This window comes from Anopheles ziemanni, chromosome 2 (assembly GCF_943734765.1).
Source record: "Anopheles ziemanni chromosome 2, idAnoZiCoDA_A2_x.2, whole genome shotgun sequence".
Taxonomy (NCBI): domain Eukaryota; kingdom Metazoa; phylum Arthropoda; class Insecta; order Diptera; family Culicidae; genus Anopheles; species Anopheles ziemanni.
Genome location: NC_080705.1, coordinates 38,205,090 through 38,226,640, shown reverse-complemented (window position 1 = coordinate 38,226,640; position 21,551 = coordinate 38,205,090). Strand labels below are relative to the sequence as shown.

The following is a 21,551-nucleotide window of genomic DNA, read 5'->3' as shown; positions in this document are numbered from 1 at the left end:
ACTGGAGATGGGTTGTGTGTGGCCTCACGATCTGGTTCGAAATTTCACACCTCACGTACTCACAAAATTATAGCACCCGCCATTGCAGCTGGGTGATTTATTAAAAGTTCGTTTGGGTGAAGTATGCCTATCCGTCGCGTCGTTGTCGAGAAGTACAATAACAAACATTAGTGCGCGATCGGAGCGGGTAGGGGGTTTGAAACCCACAGTCAAATTCCCGATCCTCAACGCTCCGCCATAACGCCATCTAATCAATCAACCCAAATTCGTTCCCGCTTCCCAGCGTGCCATAAACCGAGGCACCGTTAAGGCGCAGATCGAGGCACATCATCGCCTCGGAACAAAAGGTCAGCAGCTCCGGAGAGGACGGGACCGATCGGTACAATAAAACGACGGCCACGACAAGCGGCGGGGAATCGGGGAACCACCGCCTCGATGGCCGCGCGTTGAGAAGCACTTGTCGTACTATAAAACACGGTTATACGACTGCTGACTGATGTTTATGACAAATTTACTAATCCACCTGCGACACACTGCACACTGTGCCTCAATTATCCAGCCTGCCGACTGATTTCACTGCCTGACTTTAATGCCCGGCACATAAAATACACACACACACACTCCGTTGGGAATAGGGAAAGGCCACAGACAATTAGAATGAAAGACGAGTGAACGGTCAGATGTAACGGTTTGAAATGGATCAATCATCCGTGCGACTGTCCGGTAAATTACTCTCCCCATACCTGCTCGCTAGTTCGATTGTCACACCCAGCCGAGGCGACTGCGTGTCTTAACGCCCCACTGGACCCGAAGGGATAATTGTTTCTTCCTACCAGCCTACCCCCTTTTCCCAGCCCGCCGGTGACAGGCGAAGTTCCTGCCGAAAAGGAACGCCAAGCCAATTGGATTTATTATTGAGCCGCGGCGCCATTTAAGCAGCGGATTCATTTGCGGTCCGGAAATACAAATTAAGACTTTGTTAAAATTAGTTCAACTCAATCGAGTTGCACCGGTTTGGAGATGGTACAAGCATCAGTGAGACGTGCAGATGTGTGAAAGGAATGAGGAACAGTATGGATTAGCGCATTGCTTGAAATATCTTTTCTTTTTCGATAGAAATTGATAGCAACAGCACCAAATTCTGAGGCGGGATAAACATTGGAACAACGTGAACAAAAAATTATATTGTTTTGAAAATAACATTTGAAATAGAATAGAATACGATTTTGAAACCCTTTTTGCGTGCGCTTTATATCCCCTACATGCATTTTTACTTTCTTGGAAAAGTCATACATTCCAAGGTTATATGTATAGCAGAAATCGTACAAGTAGGAGTCTCGTTTTAGAACGCTCAGTATTACCAGAAGAAGTAAAAACAGTATCTACCAAAAGTACTACAATCGTTAAAATTAACGGCAAAGCTGGTAAAATGACACAAAATATTTACCCCTAAAATATCTATAACCCTTAAAGATGGGTTTTCATTAGTTCCTTTTATCATCTGGAATTCAACTTCGATAAGTTATCTTCAAACAACAGTATCTGATGATAAACCGGCAGAATTATAAGTCGCTCGGTAGTTTGCACGAATTTAAGGCAGAAGCCGGAACAATCGTAGTCCTTGCAAAGAATGTCTTGTAAATTACGATGTCCGCAACTCACTTCATGATGTTGAGACATAACTACCAAAACTCGAACGAATGACCTCTTGCCTCGTGCTACCAGTGTACCGGGATCCGATGTTTTCTCTCCTCGGCCCAGCATTCTGCCCTGGTCGAGCGAGATGATTGCGCCGGGCTGCTATCGGTGCAAATCGGTGGCACTGGCCATGACAGCCACCGCTCGATGGTATCTGCGAGGCGATAAAACATTCCCGACGACAACATCCCGGCGATGAAATCCGGGAGCCACCGTGCGGGGGTCCAAGGGCGATGGCGGGCGGTGTGCCACGGGAGGGAAATACGGTAAATGATGGGGAAAGGTAAAAGTAATCAAACATGACCATCCGAAGCCCGGCCGCGAACTGCCGACGACCGCTACTTAGTGCTTCCGAATGTCCGTCCCTGTCCGTTGCGGCCGTCCACGTTCGCTCCACGCTCCACCGGAAAGGTCGTTTCACGCATGTCCGTGTCAAACTTGTAAATCAAATTAGTCATAAATTTAACAGTCGCAAAGCCCGAACCGTACAAAAGCGACGGCAATGACGATGACGACGATGACGACGACGACGTCGACGATGGGCCGACGACGACGGATACTCGTGCTCGCACAGGCAGGCACACACACACACACGTTGGACCACACGTTTTGCTGACAAATGATGTTGCTGCCGTCACGAGATCGCGCTGCAGAGCGAGGCGGTCAGCAGCAAACCGACCGGTCATCTGAAAACTCCGACTAGCGGCTTCGCAAGCCAGTTAGACATGACACATAAGCTCCGCACCGAACCAGAAGCAAACACGGAGCAACGGAAGCCACTGGGGACTGGGGAGGGCAACGGGGATCAATGCCTGGAATGGGCAGGCTACCGTCGGGCAGCTCGGGAATGCTCGACTCTGGACACACTCGAGACAGTGATCGCGTTTGCAGCCGGTCCAGCGTAGGGAAGGAGAATAAATCTGTTGCAAAGTGTGCGCTAGATTGGCTGCTACCGTAACTGGTCAAAGGGTGTGCACAGACCGGCCACAACCTGTACAGGGAAGGGAACAGAAGGTGCAGACATCGGAGCGACAGGATGAATAGGCAAGAAAGTGGAAAATATAACATGGCAAGGTTTTACGTTCCGGTCAAGACGTTAGACGGGGAGATCAAGATAGATACTTCTGGATCTTTGTCCAGTGAACTCCCCAGGTGCCAGAATATGTGTAGGTCAGAAGCCGGGTCTCCCAATTTTTGCAACCACAACGGCATATGAAGTTCATCTGATCACTGATTAAATTTGGATTTATTCTAGCGCCAAATCTACGAAGAAATGTGAAACTGATTGTTGTCTGTTATTGTTATTTGAAGATACAAAAACAAGAGTAAACGATCGTAGAATTCATGCCTATAATTGTTTGAAAGCATTCTTATCTTATTAACCTACACTCTAATAGATAAGAAGCTGGCAAATAAAGCAATAAACTTTGTTGAGGTAAGAGGTAGGACTCATCATCATCAATCCAAAACTATTCTTTCCAAGCAGTCTTTACCCTGAAGGTTTTACTCTAAGTATCACTCAGTAGATGTTCTGAATATAAATGAAAACTGATAAATGGTTGAGATGATTTTTTAAACAAAAAAACACAAGTTGACGATAATCGAGTCACTACGAGAAGTTGATCGAATGCATCGGCCAATAATCAGGAAAAATTAAAGTTTCTACTCCGGCGCACGATTCTCGGTACTCCAGAATTTAAAAGTATAATTCAACTTTCTTAGGATATTGAGACCTTCATTAACATTTGATATTGAGCTTGCTCACATTTGTTACGTAAAATGTCGTGCGTCAAACTACACCCTCGTGGGCGTTGTATGTTTTAAACTATCTGTGTTTCATTAAACAAACCTATTTGAGTGGTTCAAGAGATATAATAATCTGAATAGAATAAGAATGACAAAATCACTCATTCCTTAAGCATGAGATCTAAAATTTGGTTTGAATACGAACGATCGTCTGCTCGGCTATTTGAACCAACATCGTCCAACTTACCCTCAACAGATTCAGGATGCTATAATCCGATTTAAAGATAGCAAAAAGGCGAATAGCTGACAATTCGCAAAGGTCATATATTCTTCCGTGCCTAACCCGAGGATGTCCGATGTGTCTTGATGATTGAGATCCCGCCGAAGGCGCAGGTCCTGATAACTGCCCATCTCTACTAACTTACCTCGATGCCATCGATTGCGCATCGTTGTTGGCGGGACTGAGCCGCTCGCTCTTGATGCTGCCGCTGCTGCTGCTGCTGATGTTGTTGTTGTTCGTGTTGCTGTTATTGTTGTTGTTGCTGCTGCTGCTACTATTGCTCGTTTTGTTGCTAGTGATTTGGTTACTGCTGTTGCCGCTGCTGCCGCGTGGTGACGCCAGCGCACCGTTGCTGCCATTCCCACCGAGAGAAGTGCTGCCGTTCCCATCGCCGACGACGCTGCTGTTGGTGCTACCGTTGCTACTGTTGTTGTTGTTGTTGTTGTTGTTGCTGTTGCTGTTGTTATTGTTATTGCTAATAATGCTAGCCGCTATTGCACTGAGATGGGCACTGGTGCCGTTGGGGCCTCCGGGGCCGCCGTTCTTGATCAGATTCAGCTGCGACTCGATCATGGCCCCCGCTCCTCCCGGGCCGTCGCCGGCGGACCCGCCACCATTGCGCAGCTTCTCGTAGAAGGCGCTGGCCGACGCGGGCACGATACCTCCACCGCCGCCGCCGCCACCGCCCCCACTTCCGCTTCCTCCGCCCGTGGGCGAGTTCAGATACTTCTTCCGATCGTAGATGCGCTCGCTCAGCATTTTGTCCAGCGAGTGCAGCGTTGCCTGGTGCTGCCGTAGGACGCGCGTATCGATAGCACCGAAGTGATAGTTTTTCACGCTGCCGTGCTCCGCTTCCTCCGCTCGCGCGCCGTTGCCACTCAGCAGATCAGGTGGTGATGGTCGTGCAGCGGCAGCAGCATTGCCCTCGTCGAGCGCACGTCCATCGCAGGCGGAATCGAACGCGGACGGCGGGGACGGTCGCCGTTGCAGCCGGTGCAGGCTGGCGAGCCCTAGCAGGGCACCCGAGGCCGCACTAGCACTGGTAGCCACCGAACCGGCTTCGAGGGCAGCCGCGATGGCGCTGCTGGCGGCGTGCAGCGACGGTGGGTGGCTGGAGGGCGCGGGTCGCGTCGCTCGCGTGATTGATTTCCGCTTTCCGCGGCTGCGGGCGGGCGGGCGGGCCGGCGACTGCGGGGAGATCGGTGACGCCGGTGTTGGCGTAGGCGACGAAGACGACGACAGCGACGACGACGGCGACGACAGCGGCGGAGACGTGGCCGATGACGACACGGACGCTGATGAGGCCGATGACGACCGAGATTGATTTGATGACGACTGGTGGCGGTGCTGCGGCCCTTTCTGCTGCCGCTGCTTCTGCTTGTGCTGCTTCTGCGCCAGGAGGACTATCGAGGATGGCGATACGGCGGCCGTTGCTGCCGTTGTTGCTGCCGCTGCTGCTGCGACGAGGCGTTGCGGTAAATCTTCATTAACCGTTGTTTCTCCTGCGCAATCGATGCGAACCCCAAGGAAAAGTAAGAAGAAGAGAGCAGAGAAAATACCAAATTAGATCGATTTATGTTGGTTGTGCGAGCGCGCGCGAGAGAGTTTTGCCTTCGGGCCCATTCTTTTCCGCTTTCCCGACGGTGGGCTGGACCGTCACCATCCATATCGCTTCGATTGACGATGGGTTTTTGTGTGCAACTATGCGCGCACCATAATCACCATCCGCACGGATACCCCCGGGAACGACCCGGAACGCCCGGTTGCCCGGGTGATGTGAGCGTGTGGAAAAGTTTTTCTCACCGTGCGGCGATTAGACAATTTGAGCGGCAAACAAACGATCGTCAACGTCGCGGCAAATGATTCTGTGGTGTGAGCGAAAATATAAAAAGAAACCTCCACCAGTGGAAGAGCCATCGGATGGAACCGATGCAAAACTGGCAACAAGTGTGACAATAATGGAACAGAAGTGAAATACACCCTCTTACTGAAGAGAAATGGTGAAAAACTGGAGAAAAGTGTTCGTGGGGGGAAATCATGTGATTTGAAACTCGTTTGCCAATTTTAAAAGATCTTGTCCTAAGATTTATGGCCTGCTTTATAAACCTAACAAACCTGAACTATCCTAAAATCACGACAAATTAAATACAATCATTCAGCCAGGGAAAAAATGCCCTATTCCTGTCTCTTTGAACAATGATGGGTTTTGACAGTAAATTTCGAAAACTGTTTAAATTTGCAGAGATAAATTCAGAAGAAAACGAACATAACGCCTAAATTTACTTGTTTTGCTGGTTTGTTGTAATTGCATTGTTAATTTTATCCTATCATTTTATTTATTTGTTTTATGTTTTCATTCATCTCTTGCCGTTTCGTTATTTTTATGTTCTGCTTGTTTCTAAATTCTTTTTGATAGTCTAGTTCCTAGTTCTGTTTGTCTGCAGTTTTCAACCTGGGTTTACTGAGTTTTGTAAATCAGCTCAATTAATTTTTATTGAATAGTATTAGAAAAAACTGCACATTAACATCACTTATGCAGACTTCCTTATTTATTGTTTTCTAAAAACTTGACTGATTCAACTCTTCCTGCCAAATCTTTTAAATGCTTATTTTTCAGTATGCAACAGATATCGTCCAAATTAAATGATCTGGAGCTGAACGGGATAACTAAGAATTCTGGTAAATTTGAACTATAAAATAATAGGTCAACTGTACGGCTTAAGAATCCGAATCAGCTTCATGTCACAATCGCAACACATCATTCGCACGTCGCTGGATGCTCGTAAAAGATCTGCGCTTGAAACAATCGGATCGTCGATGGTGGACTCACGCAAGCCGAGTCCGCAAGCAAGTATGTGCGCAAAATGGCTGCGCAAAAATAAATGCCCCATTCTGGTCGCAGAAGTATTTCTGCACACTCTAAGCCCGTTACCGTAACCTTGATCTTGTGAGGCGAATGGATTGAACTCAATGTCTAGGACAACAAAGCGAGTAGGCGATGGTCGGTCCGCGATGGAACGCTCAGCAAGCCTGCTCAGCAGGCAAAACTGCCTTCGGACAGGGAACTGGTTGCAGAAGCTGGCAGCAAAAACAAAAAAAACAGGTACATCCAAGCCGTGCTGCTTGCGGTACACAAATGTGTACGATCGCGTTGCGTGACCTTTTACTTTGTTTAAATATGAGAAGTAATGGCTACCGGTCGATCTGTACCTGTATGTCCGGAATAGGTAAGATCGGACACTCAAATGTTAAGGATTAAATAAAGTTGATCAAGAACGTGTTGAGAAAAGTGATACATATAAGAAGAACACAAGCTTAGACGTTTCGTTTTTGGTGCGACTGGATTACACTTTCAAAATGGACACTATTTGGGACTAAGGCGGGTTCGACGACAAAGTTAACAAAATGGATTTAACCTTACTTTTACGAGAGTTTTATGATTTACTTTAGATTTACTTTGGATAGAAACTGTTGAAGAGCTTTAATTCAAATAGGAATAGCAGAATTTGAGCGCATGGCGTAAAAATAATAAAGGAGAAACTGGTTTTCCACTTCAGGTTCTCTCTACTTACAAATAAAAAACAATTCTACAATTGTGAGGTACTTGGAGCACTATTGTGCAACTTTGTTGTTTGAAGTAGATAGATAGTAATAACTCAAAATGTCCAACGATGCGATATGAAGGCACGATTATCAGATAAGGCTAATCCCGTGTGTAACGTGACATCTCGTTTCCATTTCCTACCAGATTTGACCCGTGTTATCCACTATCCGTAGAACAATCTTCTGCGCAACAATGTGCCGCACGCCTTCATATAGAGACCGACATTTATGAGGGCCAAAACATGCCAATACACCCGACTCAACAACGGCAACACGTTGCCTGACACCTCGTCACCGGGCAGGACGACTGGCGGAACCCTAGAGCGAGATATCTGCACAACCTTTGCGCCCTTTGCCACTCCATTCATTTCCTGGCCAACGATGTTCGGCCGCCTCCGGTTCCGATCGGCGCAACGACGCAACCGCACACCGTCGACTACTGGCGCAGCATCGTTTGCATATCATTATGCAGCCGACGGTCGTCCACCAGAGTGCAGAGAGGCCTAAAAGAATGCACCGGGAGGACCTACAACTTTATTTCGCTATTTGCTCGGCAAACCGAAACCTTCTGCTCCACGGCCGGTGTGAAACGGCCTGCGCGACCCAAAGTTCAGCGCAATGCAGATTAAATTTCTCGATAATGCTAATTTTATTTAATACAGTCTTCTTCCAAAGCCTGACACTGCGAAGCCCTGCTTGACGCTCGAGCGCTGTGCGCAGTTTGTGTTCGCCTTTCCGATAGGATCTGGCGTGGGAGAGCTCGATTCGGTCTGCGGGGCGAAAGGGGCTGCCCCGGGGTAAGCTGAACCGGGAGGACAGGTTTGCCCCGTACGTACACGGGTGGTGTCGCTTACACCAGGCGGCCTTTGCATCGCGGCTGCAAGTGCAACATTTGCATCGATACGCGTTCCACCCGCACTTGAAAATGTGGCACGGTTCAACTCATGTTTCGAGCGGTCGCACTATGGGATAGGTGCGTGCGAATAGACATGCTACAAGTATTATTAGGTAAACCGCATACGGATTTGTTTAATTTTGAGGATGATTAAAAATAAACGATCGTCCATTTTCATAGACCTACGATCTATAAAATATACTGGGTAAGTAACGGTCGTTTGTTTTGATTTTAAAAACCATTTATATCAACGAAAACGTTTGACACATGCATCCAATTCATCCAAAACGACTTGACAAGAGTTCAAATGTTAAGCAAATAAACTGTCCGCTTAACCTAACCATTATTCACAAAAAAAATCTGCCTATCTTTATTTATCCCGACTGATCGCAATCAATATCGTTTTATAATTTCACCTAATTTATTTAAAATATTATTCGTTTCTTTAATTCAATATTTTTATGCTTGCTTTATGAAGTAATGAAGCTTTTAAAATGATTAAAGATAAAATAGAAGAAATTCTACTGATTAGTGAGTAGTCAACAAAATTCAAGTAAGAAAAAGTCCCAAATATTGTTTTCAGCCCGCTTTGTGATCATCAAATATTTTCCATATTTTTTAAAATATTTTTTATACTCCTAATAAGAAAAAATCAATCTTTTTTAGCCAATGTTTCTCTGTTATTTTTACTTATTATATTCGAATTAGGTTTTAACTACTTCTCTTTCACATGTTAGTTTGCATCAGCTGATTTCGCGATCGCGTACAGAAAGAAAGGCAAATGTTTTATACTTTTTTCAATCCGATAACATCAAATTAAATAGTTTGGTAATCATACCTTAGTATAAAATTGAACCCAAATCCTTAAATCCAAATTTTTGCTAACATCTAATGCAGCCATGGTTGTTCTAACATTTACTTTTGTTAATGATAGTTTTAGGTTTGTTTTCAAAATAATTGTTACTTTTGATACCATGGAACATTCATTTTAAATTTTCGTCGTACGAAGCTCGAATCTATGGTTGGGTTGTTGAACGCATGGATATGTTTTTGATAGATGTCATTATTTTTATCTCTTTTGGTCGCATGATAGACCGGCTGTGGCGCATAGTCCTTCACCGCAGGTACCCCGCAACCTAGCGAACAATAATGTATTGGAACGCCACAACAGAATTTCAAACACTCGTCCGATCAAGTGCTGCCCGCACTACAAGTGTGTTCCCTTTTCCGCCAGTGCTTCCCCCAGCTTTCCCCGCGGTTCCCCCTCCCCCGACGGTGCCCGGAAGAGAAACACTTTAAGCCGGGCGGAAACGTGGCCACGCAAAAGCGACGCCTATGCTCGTGTCCTGCAGCATGCATCGGGGCTTGCGAGAGAGTGGCTTAATCAAATCGAGATCAACCCGAAACCCGTAAATTGTCATTAAAAGCCGTATGGTACTGTCATCGTGTAACGTTCATCTGGTGCGCGGAGGTCCGTACCGTTTGATTTTACGGTGCTTGGTGCCTCCTTCCTCGAGCCCCACTCCCCTTTCCAGCCCGCTCGCGTTTCCGCTCGCGGCTCAGGCCAATTTACCGCCAAGAGATAGTCATCGGATCAGTTTGGTAGAAAGTTTTTTCCTAATAACACTCTCTATCCCTCCCTCTCTCTCTCTGTCTCTCCACTGCCTCCACCACCTGTCTGATCGGCCATGGCCGATTGGGTTTTCGGAGGAAAATGGTCCTCCAGCTTTCCACCGGCCACAAACGAGGTGGTTCGCCCCTTCAACGGGAAAGGCCCGGACCCGGACATTCGGCGTCCCGAACCGGAGGTTCAATTATTCGCCTCGAGCCCCCACCACACACACACACATACACACATTCGTCCCCCCGATCCGGTCTCAATTACGACGATCTAGACCGTAGCCATCAAGAACGCCCTTCCCCGGTTCCCCCATGGAAATGTTCCGCTGCAGCGGAAGTGCCGTGGCGACCAACGCCTTCGAAGCTACGACGCCCCGAACGCATGCCAGATTTTCACGCCGTTTCCCGTCCGGCGTCGAGAGGCCCACTCGGGTGGCTGGACGTTCGGATTAGGCCCTCCGAAATCCTCCCAGCGCCGGCACCCGGGAGGTGGAGTTTCAACTTTCGGCCTGATGAGGCCGGGTGCCAGCCGATCACTTCATTACGCGAGCGGCCGAACCGAACCGGGCGAACGGCGCCGGTGATGTGTGGCAAATGGATTGGATCTTTATCGAAAAATTAAAAGGTGTGAGAAAGTAATTTCCTGATCGCCAATCGCTCCCAACTCCAGGGCCATGGTAGGAAGGAAGAAAGGCAACAACCGTAAATCACAATTTTTCGCTACCCCTCTCCGCCGTCCGCAGCCCCCTTGTCGCCCACCCGGACACTCAACATCCCCTTGGCATCGGTCCTCCTCCTCCTCCTCCTCCTCACAGGAAGCATAGCTCAATTTCATTTGATAATCATAAGCATAATGGTGCTCCAGCTCCGGCTATTCCCTTCCGTGCCCGATCGGTTTCGGGCCCGCGTGCGCAGGTGCTTCGGCAGACACTCGGGCGATTTCCAATTGTGGCCTTTTCCCCCCTCCCCCCCCCCAGCCTCCCCCCAGGGTCCACTGTTCCGGTGGAAAACGCCGGTGCTACATTGTTTACACTGCACGTTCGTTCCGGAGCTCCGAAGTTCAACAGCAGCGTTGTTCAACCGCGGACAATCGGCCAGCGCGGGTTGTGCGAGTGCGTTGTGCAAGTCACTCCCGCCTGCCGACGGTTGTTGTTGATGATGATGATGATGATGGAGCTGCTGCCGTCGTCGTGATCACTCCATAAAGTGGCTCCCTCACGCCGGAGGTGCGAACGCGGGCCGGGGAAGCCCCCGGAAGGAGGAAGAAGGAGCCGATCATCACCGGTATCATCGATTACCCGACCCGGGCAAAGGGGGTATGGGGAGGGGGAGACATGGGCGTCCAAATATTTCATCTATTTTAAACTGCATGAAATTTGAAGGCACGACCGCGCGAGGGATCAAGAAAAAAAAACGCCTCGCAGGCCCGAATCAAGGGTGCTTCGGGTGTTCTTACAAGGCGCACCCGGAGAGAAGAAGGCTTCATCCCCGCCCGCCACCGGACAAGTGCCAGTGAAATATGTTTGGAATGTTGGGCCAGAGAAATGGTTAACGCCAACACCACTCGCACAAACAATTGAAACGAGTAATCGAAACCGTGGGGCTTTTTCGGGGTTTTCCCGCCCCCCTTTCCCCGTTAGGGCCCGTTTGGATGGAAAAGGCTCTTTGCGTTTGCATCCAATCGATTACGGCTCGAAACATTCCTTGGTAAGGCGTTTTAAACCGTACCTCATAAATAAGGCGTGCGCGTGAGGATTGAAGTTATGACATGATGCAGTTACATTACGGCAAATATTGGACAAACGATCGCAAAACGATGAGAAAATTCCCGCTTTATCATTTTCATTAGCAAACGAAACAACAGAAACCAAAATACAAGCAAAGTAAAATAATAAAAATGAGACAACGTGAATTGATCGATTGAAAACATCGTAATGCATGGATATCCTTCAAAAATAAATTATATAAAATACGTTAGTATTCTTTTTTCCTCATACTTTAGAGGCTTCCGTTATATGTTACGTTGTAACATACGTTATGTAGGATTTTCTAATAAAACGTTAACCAAAAATGAATAACAGTATAGGTGAAAATAATCCAAAAATCAACTCAAGAATATCCAAATCTAGAGGATTATTCCCAAAGGGCATCCATCCCATTTGAATAGTATTTATAATAAAACTATTCTATTTTTAATTTTGACATTTTTGTTTTAAATTGTTTTTGTGTCGTTTCATAATTTTTATTTATTTTAAGCTACATTTTATCACTTTTATTGGTTTCAAGCTAGATTTTGTGTTTTTTTAATGTGATTGTAACATGCACAAAATATAATGATTCCATCAGCTTGGAGCTTTTTAAAAATAAATTCAAATTACGGTTAACACATCAACTATTTAAAATGACAGGATACATTTTGCCAAACAAAAACAATCTGCTTGACCATAAACATAAATGATTCAACAGGAAAATAGAATATTGTTTATCATCTTAACATCCTTCCGGAACATACCTTTTAATTAGTAACAAAACTTGTAATAGCTTCATTGGGAAACATGTAACAAGAATTTGTCTTGTATAAAAATGGCGCAACATTTCAACCGTTAGAAGGTGACCCATTCCATCCCCCAGATCATGGAGCACAAGATGAGAAGGTGGGAGGTGATGACGACACGGAAGGTTTCTTTTAACGGCCTCCGTTGTTTAACGACTCAAACCTGTTGCTTTACCACTGCATCCATCGTGCATTGTCATCGGATATGTGCATCTTTATAAACGTGGAACAGGCAAGGCGACGCACACTAGTGAATTGAAATGCAGCGTGACCTTTTTAGGTGTTTTTTGGGTATAACGAAAATGAAGTAAGGTCAACGAGAACTTCGACTCGAGAATGGGATGCTCTAGAGATGAGAGCTCGAATCGCCAAACAACGGACCAGCTTGACAACATTTGATCAGCAAGCAAAGGTGTGAAAATCAAACATATTCTTTTTAACACTAAGTTCGAGTAAGGAAGTATTAACAATAGAACAGTAATGTCAACATTCTTCAAAGGTATTTTAGACAGACCTTCGATCAATCAAATTTCCATCGATTAAACGTCGTGGAGTTAGCTCCGAAGGTTTATCCAGCAAGATGTTCTACAGAAGCTTACGATGCGAGTCGCGTCCGGTGGTTTGGAAATCTGATTCGTCCGGCGGTCATATGCCAATCCCGCGTCCGCGTCGAAAGCTCGCGCCATCCAACCAAACAGAACAAAGAGCCATTGCTCATTCCGTCCACGTCGCCGGTCGTTAGCGGGTCGCGCGAAATCGGCGTCCAGAGCCAGTGTCCAGGGTGTGGTGGTGTACTTGTCAGACACGAGCAAAAAAGTGAGTCATTGGAGCAGCAGGTTGGTGTGGGTGTTCTTTGACTTTGCCAACGATCCAACGAAAACCTAAGTAACTCAACTCGTAGGAGATGATCGAGCAAACAATTCATCGAATGGAAGGAATTTGTTCCGTGGTTCTCACATATGTGAGCGGTTTTTGATAATTTTCCAATATGGCACATGAAGCATACATGCACCCACGGTGCACCGTCGTAACGGTCCGTCAAAGTTCTTTAAATAGCCCATTCTTCTGACCTCTACTCCGACCTTCCCAATCCCCCCGGGAGGGGGTCGGCTGGGGATAAGAAAAAATCCTGGATTATATATCATTCGACAAATCGCCGTGGAACGTCGATCGGTGCAAACACACACTTGTACCATTCGTCGACATTGTCCTCGAGTCGCGCCAACGATTGCCGATCGCCGAATTCAAGCTGACATATCCAAGTGAAGGTCTTCCTTCTTTAACGCTCCGTCTCACGTTTCGTCAACGTCGACGGCACCCACACCCCGTCCGCACCCTTCCATCTGCGATCCATCCTTCCCGAGCTCGCCCCGAAAACGCCCAACGGGGTTGTGCTTCCCGGCCAGTCGTCGCGCCGTCCACCGGTTTGCGCATAGCGTCACGTACGCGCCACGAATGACCGATCAATTTTGGAATAAATTACCTCTCCCGGTCTCCCGGGCGGGACACCCAGTCGGTCACAGATTGGGTCGACACCCGCGATCGAAGGGGCCGCCGATCGGCACGAAACATTCCACGGGTCACTTCACCAGCTCGAAACCTCGATGGCTTTATACGCACCGTCGACGGTTGACGCGATCCGGGTGACACCTTCTTCTTCGCGAACCAACCGAACGCCGGCAGGTGACAGCCGGACGAAGCCGGATCATCCATCGGCGGGTGCCAAAACGGGGTAAAAGCTCGCCCGACTGTATGACGGCGTGTGTATATGGCCAAAATGTAATCCCACCACGAATGCAATCGATACGGCGACAAAACCCGGCGGAGGGACGGATTTGATTAATTGGAGACGTGGCGATGGAGGTCAACCGTTCCTGACAGCGTACGATACGGTCAGTGTTTTACGCACTTGCGCAAATCATTGCGCCAATGTTAATAAAATATTCTTAAAATGGCGAGTTGGATGGGAAAATATCATTCCTTTTGTAAAACCCCTTACTGCTTCATCAATTACGTTACCTCGAGTGTTGCAATTTTGAGATAAGGTCTTAGTACTGAATAACTCAAATAAATTACTATGAAAAACCACCACTTACGGGAAAACAAAGATTGTTTTTCTATTTACCAATGTATCCAGCACAAGCATCCCACTCCGCAAGTATTTTCAAAGCATGATGAGTTTACCTAAAATTAAATAAAAAAGGCGAGTTAGTATAGAAACAGTAGACACTTATGAGTCAAATACATATAATATTCTAAATCAAGCATATTGTAATGGTTACTCTTTTTCAACAGAAAAGTACGGGGGAAGCACTAGACACATCACAAACATGATCTTATTCTGCTTCCAGCAATTATGTTTATCAAAGCAAGAGCAAAATGAATCAGGAATAGATAAAGAAAGGGGTTTTCCACCCTTGAAGCAACATTGTACATTTTTGTAATTACATTATCAACGCATCCGCCTGACCTGAGTCCATTTTTTCTAGGAAATAACTTCGATAAAACAGCTTCCAGTAGCAAATAGATACATTTTAGTTACAAGTACGTATCTTGCTTGTAAAAATTAAATCAAATTATTAATTTAGACTTGTATAATTCTGATTTTTCATTAATATTCATAAATCTTTTAATGAGAGATTAATGAATGCCAAAGATTCCTTAATGTTAAAAGAACAGAAAACTAATGACTAAAAACAGGGTAGAGAGAAACACCAATGTAAGAATTATGAAGATTCGTGTAAGATCCACGAAAGATTAATTAAGATTCATGGTTGCTAAAGATTCATCAACGTTTGAAGATTCAAATCCCATAAGATTCATAACTCAATCTGAATGAATCTTAGGTGAAAGGTTCATGTGACGTTTCCAAAACAATCAATATTTAATTTGTTTCGTAAGAACCAACGGATGATTTAAAAATAAGCTATTTCGCTATATGGAATCGTCAACAAATATTACATTATTTATAGCATCATTGCATTATTTCATAATCTTTTGATACACACATCATTTTAATACACTATAATAACGCACCAAAGATTGGCATTAAACAGTCATATTTGTGACATTTTTTATAAAAAGCCATAATAAATTTATAAAGTCATCACAATAGCGCGGAGAGCTGCACAAAGCTCCGTGCAACAACAGGCCTTCGTCAATGGCTGCTGTATCTTATTGCAATTATCATACGAAGGAGGCAAACAATTTGCCACCGCCAGCGGAGAGGTTCGATTTTTCCTTCCCACACCCGCGACAATGCGACACCACAAAGGCAATTTTCCCGCGCGACAAACGACCTTCCCATTTCTCCTTCACCGGAACCAATCACCGACGCGACCGTATAGCTATCTATCGAACAAAACGAGCGTCCATCGCTCCCTTACCAACTTCCTTTCCTCCCTTCCCCCACCCTCATCAATATCGAGCGTTTGAAGAAAAATGCCACCATGCACTTTTCTCTCGACTGCTGCAACTGCACAACTGCAACGCAAACCGCCCAGAGCCCTTTGCTCTAACGGTTCCATAAATACCAATGGATGATGCATTGAACGTTCACCAACTGCACTCCCCACCCGGTTGGCCCTCACCTCCCCTTGTCCGCTCTCCCCTTCGCGCCCATCGTGCCAACCGACAGTTGTTGTTTTCTATCGCCACAAGGAAGGTCATGTTTGGATGGATGACCATGTGCGGTCCGGCGAGACGTGCGGTAAAGCTGTGGTTGTGCCTGCCGGTTACGACCGGCTGCCAACACAGCCTCCACCTCCGCGCCCGGGGGGGGGCGCCGTCGGTCGGTGGCGGTGGGACGCGAAAGGTCAATAATTCCACCTTTCCCTACCGTATTTATCGTTAATTGCATTTCGCTGAATCAGCAATTAATCAAAATTATTTCAATTCAATTCCACTACTGCTGCTCGCTGCTACAGCTTCTGCCACCATCGGGTGGCGCGCACAGTATGGGTACATTCTCTGCTCCTTTCATCGGCTTCCCGAGGCGCGACCCAACCGACGACGACGACGCAGCGCCATTCTGTGCTCCCGTCACCCGCGCGTCGTCGCCCGCCGTCACCCGTTTGATCCCTGCGAGGTCTCGATCCCTGGGGTTCGCCGCCTTTTTCCTCAATCAGGTTGCGCCAATCTGCAGACCTCAGCGAAAACCGACCTCCCGGGCCAGGCCAGATTCTGCCAGCTCCCTGGTTGCCCTCCCGCTCCGAAGGAAGGCTCGTTACTTGGAGGGCTCGGGCTAAGGCAACATGATCATCTGGCTAGCACTTGGACGATCGTTATGTGTGTGTGTGTGTACGGGCGCGCGCATGCGGCACATTAAATAATAAATTACACCCGGCAGCAGTCGAACCGTGTGCTCCGCCGGCAAACACTCTAGCGTTCTTCGAGCTTCCTGCACCACGAACAGCAGCTTAAAGCAGGGGTCGGCACACGTTTCCACAAATGAGCCAGAACGATGAAAAAGAACCAACAACTAACTAGCCAACTACTAACTAAACGATGTTTTAATGTTTTGCATGTAATATTAAACACTTTTTGAATAGAGAATCAATTTTCTTCTTCGAAAAGAAACAGAAACATAATATATAAAATATTTCAAAGTCTTAGTTCATTCAAGTTCATTGTAAATTTGATCACTTTTTTGAAGTACTTTTTAAACTTGTTGTTCGTTTGTTGTACTTTAAATAAACTCTTTTGATTATGTTTTAAATTATTCACTTACTCAAATCAATATTTTTCGGGCTTGCTCTCTGTTTTTAAAATAAATCAGCTTCAAGAAGTTTTGAATATTGTGAACCACATTTTGTTTCGTGATGATACTGACAAATATTTTCCTTCAAATAGTTATTGTGGATGCAAAGTAGACATGTTATTTTGACTCTCAATTCTCCAAGCGAATCGCGAGACAGGGTTATCGAAGAATCTAATAAAATTATGCAGGTTAGTTGTCTGCAATAATTTCAACAAGCATTTAAGAAAAAATAAGCGTGATTACGTGAACAAATTCCATAAGAATTCAGATGTTTTCTGTTTGTATGTGGGTCAAAACATTTCTTAAGGAGCGGATTTGACCCGCGTGCCGGCCCTTGCCAACCCCTGGCTTAGAGGAAATCGTTTAGCCCGAGGGGGGAAATCGGGAAAGGGAAAAACGAACGTGTGCAGCTCGCCCGTTCCTTTCGTGTCGCGATCGCAAGAAAACGGTACAGTTGCAGCCTCCGGGGAGCAATATGGGGTTCGTAGGCGGGCTTCCATAGCTTCCTTCCTTCGGCCCGACACAACCAACGCCCAGTTCCTTCCACGGGGTGGGGGAGGATTATATTGTTCTCGTTTCCCTTTTGCAACCTTGGCGGGGTTGCTGGGGTTTCCTTTTCCACCAGCGACATTTTATCGATCGAAATACCACCCTTTTTTTGCTTCCTAACGCTGTTGGCCAGCAGCAATGATTGAGTGGTTCGGTGGTGGACGCAACTTCATGCTTCAATCAAGGAATGTAATAAAATATTCGCCTATGATTTGCGCATTCAACTGATCGACGATACTCCTTGTGCGAATGGTGTTCGGTATAAGCGCAGCCTGCTATGGAAACCTTCACCTTCCGTGGATTGAAAAGGAAAACTCCACCAGCTAAGCCTTCTAAATATTGCACACATAATGAGCTGTTTTAGTTACGACGAACAGAAAGGCTTCAACTATGCTAATGTTGCCTGAACCATCGTTTACTGTTTGGTCAACCGACAGTCGGGGTTTTACCGTTGCGTTCCTCGATTGCCGGGGAGTTCAACCACGGCCACGCTCCGATGCACCTGTCAGATGGTAAGCGATGAATTTATTCGAAAAGCATACGAGCATTACCGGCTCCATGTCCTCCGCCGACCCACACGAACGCCCCCTCGCTCCGAATGCGATAAATGGGCGCGTTTGGGCTCGTAAACTTCGAACCATCCGCGGATTCGCGTATCAATAGATCATAAACAGTTACGATCGGCGCAATCTGCTGCGTTCGATGCTGCTCACCGAAAATGAAAGGCAAAGGAAAGAGGCTGACCCAAGAAGGATGTGCCGACTGTTTGCCTCTTGCTGCTGCTGCTGCTGCTGCGAAGTCCAATGGGATGAGGGCGGACAAGATGATAAAAGGTGGGCGCATAATAACATATTTATCATAATCATGATCATCACGATCATCGCTACGATCTTTCGCCGAGCATGGGAATGGGGTGTTTGCGGCTGGACGTGCGGGGCTGCAGCATCAACGTCAGCGGATCGTCTTCAACCGGAGATCGGAAGCATTAAGCTGCAACTGTTTGTCGCAAACCCAGTGAGTCTCAAGCAGTGATACCAAGCATTCGAATCCGTTTAACGAAGCAGTAATCAGTGAAACTTGCTAAGAGTATGAATCACTGAAGAATCTGGTGGGTATTATCAAAACAAGAATATTTTTAAGTTCTTCAACCAGTTGCAACAAAAATGGCCACACAGAAAATATTATCTCTTCCCGCGTCCAACCACATTTCGGCTGAGTCGAACAGCTCTCGAACACTTCATTAATCATCGACTTCGATAAAAAAAACACACACACACGCCCAATTATTAGCCTTCCCTAAACATCTTGTTTGTGCGAGAGCAAACGCAATCGAGCCGAAGAACCGTGTGCACATTCTGTGCGCTCCACTCCGCTGGAAGTAATCGTGCTTTCAACACTTTGCATCCATAATGGGGCACTGAAAGCTCGTTTGCTTGTTTTCCTCGCCAAAGGTCAGCAGTTCGCGCATTTCGTTGCCGTTTTTTTTCGCCGTTTCCCTTCCCCATCCGGAAGCACCCGAACGGTTCAACAACGGCGATCGATTAGAAACGTTTGTGCGTTAAGCACCACCTGTTGGCATCTATCACCTGTTCTTCCAATTGTACCAATAGAAGGCGGGTAATGAATAGTGATGCTGCTGGGTGTATGATTTATGCGTTTACAGAGAGTTTTCGTACAGATCGGGAAAGCACAAGCTGAAGAGCAATTTTATTAAACTGTTGGATGCAAAAAAGCTGGTTAAAAATGAAATACTGGAAATAACCAAATATTTCTTACACAACACGACAAGTTAAATTAGATTTCAAACAAAAAAACGCGATCAACTTTTGAACAAATCAAAAGTACTACGCATTGCGGATAGCTCTTAACAAAGTTTTGCGAAAAACATTGTACGTTTTTTTACAAACGTTTTACAAAAAATGTAGAAATGTAAGAAAATGTGGAAAAAGTTTTGTCTACGCTGTGTTTTCGTTATCAAAAATAGCAAAAAACTATGTTTATGATTCTATAAGGAACAGGTCTAAACCAAATTGAATTTGAACAAAATTAAATATCATGAATAAATCAATTTTATCAACTGATGTTTGATTTTTCTTGAAGCCAAATATTTAATATTCATAATGTGTTATTCGACGTAAGTGTTAACACCTGTTCATAAAATTCGTCAATTGAAGTTAGAAAACATCTGGTTACCAAGTGTACAAAAATACTGTACACTTTCCGTATGCGTGATAATATTTGCACAATTTAGTGATGTAGAGATTAAAAAACAATTCTATGGTTTTTTTATAATTTGTTATTCCTATGGGAGAGGTTTTCCACAATCTTTAACGATGCTAAAAATTTATCCTGAGGTCATTTATTACAATTGGGGCCACCACACGCTTTCAAAAAGCACAACAAGTCCTTAAAATGTAACTTTAATCAATATGTGCGAGAACATGTTTAAAAACGTGCTGTTGACTTCTGTATGTATGTTATCGACTCCTAAAATCCTCATTCCACATTTAAATGATAGTGCAACTCCAAATCTCTCCGAAAAAAAACGAACATCCTCCCAGATCAACTTAACAATCAACCCAAATCAAGCCTGGTGTGTTTTAAATAACGTGAAGTTCGAGTTTCCGTCGCCTTGGACGCCATTTCTAATCTCCTCTCACACTTATCATTCCCCACAAAATCCTACTGCTATTGATCATTTGGAATCCTACCACTGGGCAACCGAAATTCTTCTGCTTCGTCAGGCTTGGTTTTCTGTTATTGTTTTGGTTTATGCTGGCCAATTTTCCGCACAGCACCACCCGTCGGAGTAGGGGAAAATTTAATTTATTCCAATAATATAATCATTATGACGGCTAATTTCCCAATCAAAACGTGCAAAAATATAGCGGGATTTTAATGAGATGGAATATTGTTTTCCTAATGAAGAATTATTGCAGCACCATAACAGCACTGAGCGGCGGAAGATGCTGAAGATGTTCGTGGCGAGGATCGCGAATGTGGCAAACAGCCCACCGTTGATATAGCACTAACTATGACCTTTCGATCGGTTAAGAACATGCAAAAAATAGTGTTTGCTGGTGACAAACAAATCTCATAGCGTAAACACATTGAGGAAGTAGTTAAATATCAAAGTTCCAAACAGGTGTTTTTGAATCGGCCCAAAGTGACCTAAGGTGTTGCTTTAACAAACCAATAACGATCCCATGTAGTTGCGGTCATTTACCTTCCCCGGGCTGGGGCAACCCGCGTCGGGGGGCTCTGTTGGGTTCTCAACGAGCCAATCATTACAACATTCTACATTGTACCGCAAGCGGTCGAACTGTTAGACTAATTTCCCTTCCGCGGCCAACAGCCGGCCGGCGTTAGGGAACGGAGGAGGTGATGGGGATGAGGGTAAAAAAACTCATATTTTCGGCACACAATAGCCATTTCCGCGCATCAACCTGCTGGCGCAGTAGTGCTCCGTCCAATTTGCCGGCGGCCCAACATCGGCGGTGCGATACTGATGCTCCTCTTTTTCCTGATTATGATTTGTGCATTTTGTCTGCTGTTGTTGTTGCTGGTGGGGCGTTGCTCGGGGTTTCCCTTGGGCGCGAACCTTACCGGAACCGGACGGGCATTTTGCCGCCGACCGCATCGCATACCCCCCCCCCGAACCGATACAGTTTACATCAAAAATCGGAACAAGCAAACGCGATCGCATCTCGCCAGCGCCGCAGATGACGGCAAATGTTTTAATCAATTTTTCAATTAATTTCCTTCACCAGGTGGAAAGTGGTGGAAAGGGAAGGCAGAAAACCCTTTCTCGAGGGGTGATCCCGGGTAAAGTGATCGGTTTTCCACA

General features: G+C 45.9%; 1 protein-coding gene across 1 annotated transcript in view; it reads right to left on the bottom strand.

The window, feature by feature from the left end:
- The window catches only part of LOC131281713 (probable serine/threonine-protein kinase DDB_G0267686), a 62,570-nt gene that overhangs the window by 29,101 nt on the left and 11,918 nt on the right, over window positions 1-21,551 (bottom strand). Inside the window, exon 2 of the mRNA XM_058311060.1 lies at window positions 3,870-5,226. Coding sequence (XP_058167043.1) covers window positions 3,870-5,226 — 1,357 coding nt within the window. The remainder of the gene's footprint in view (window positions 1-3,869; window positions 5,227-21,551) is intronic.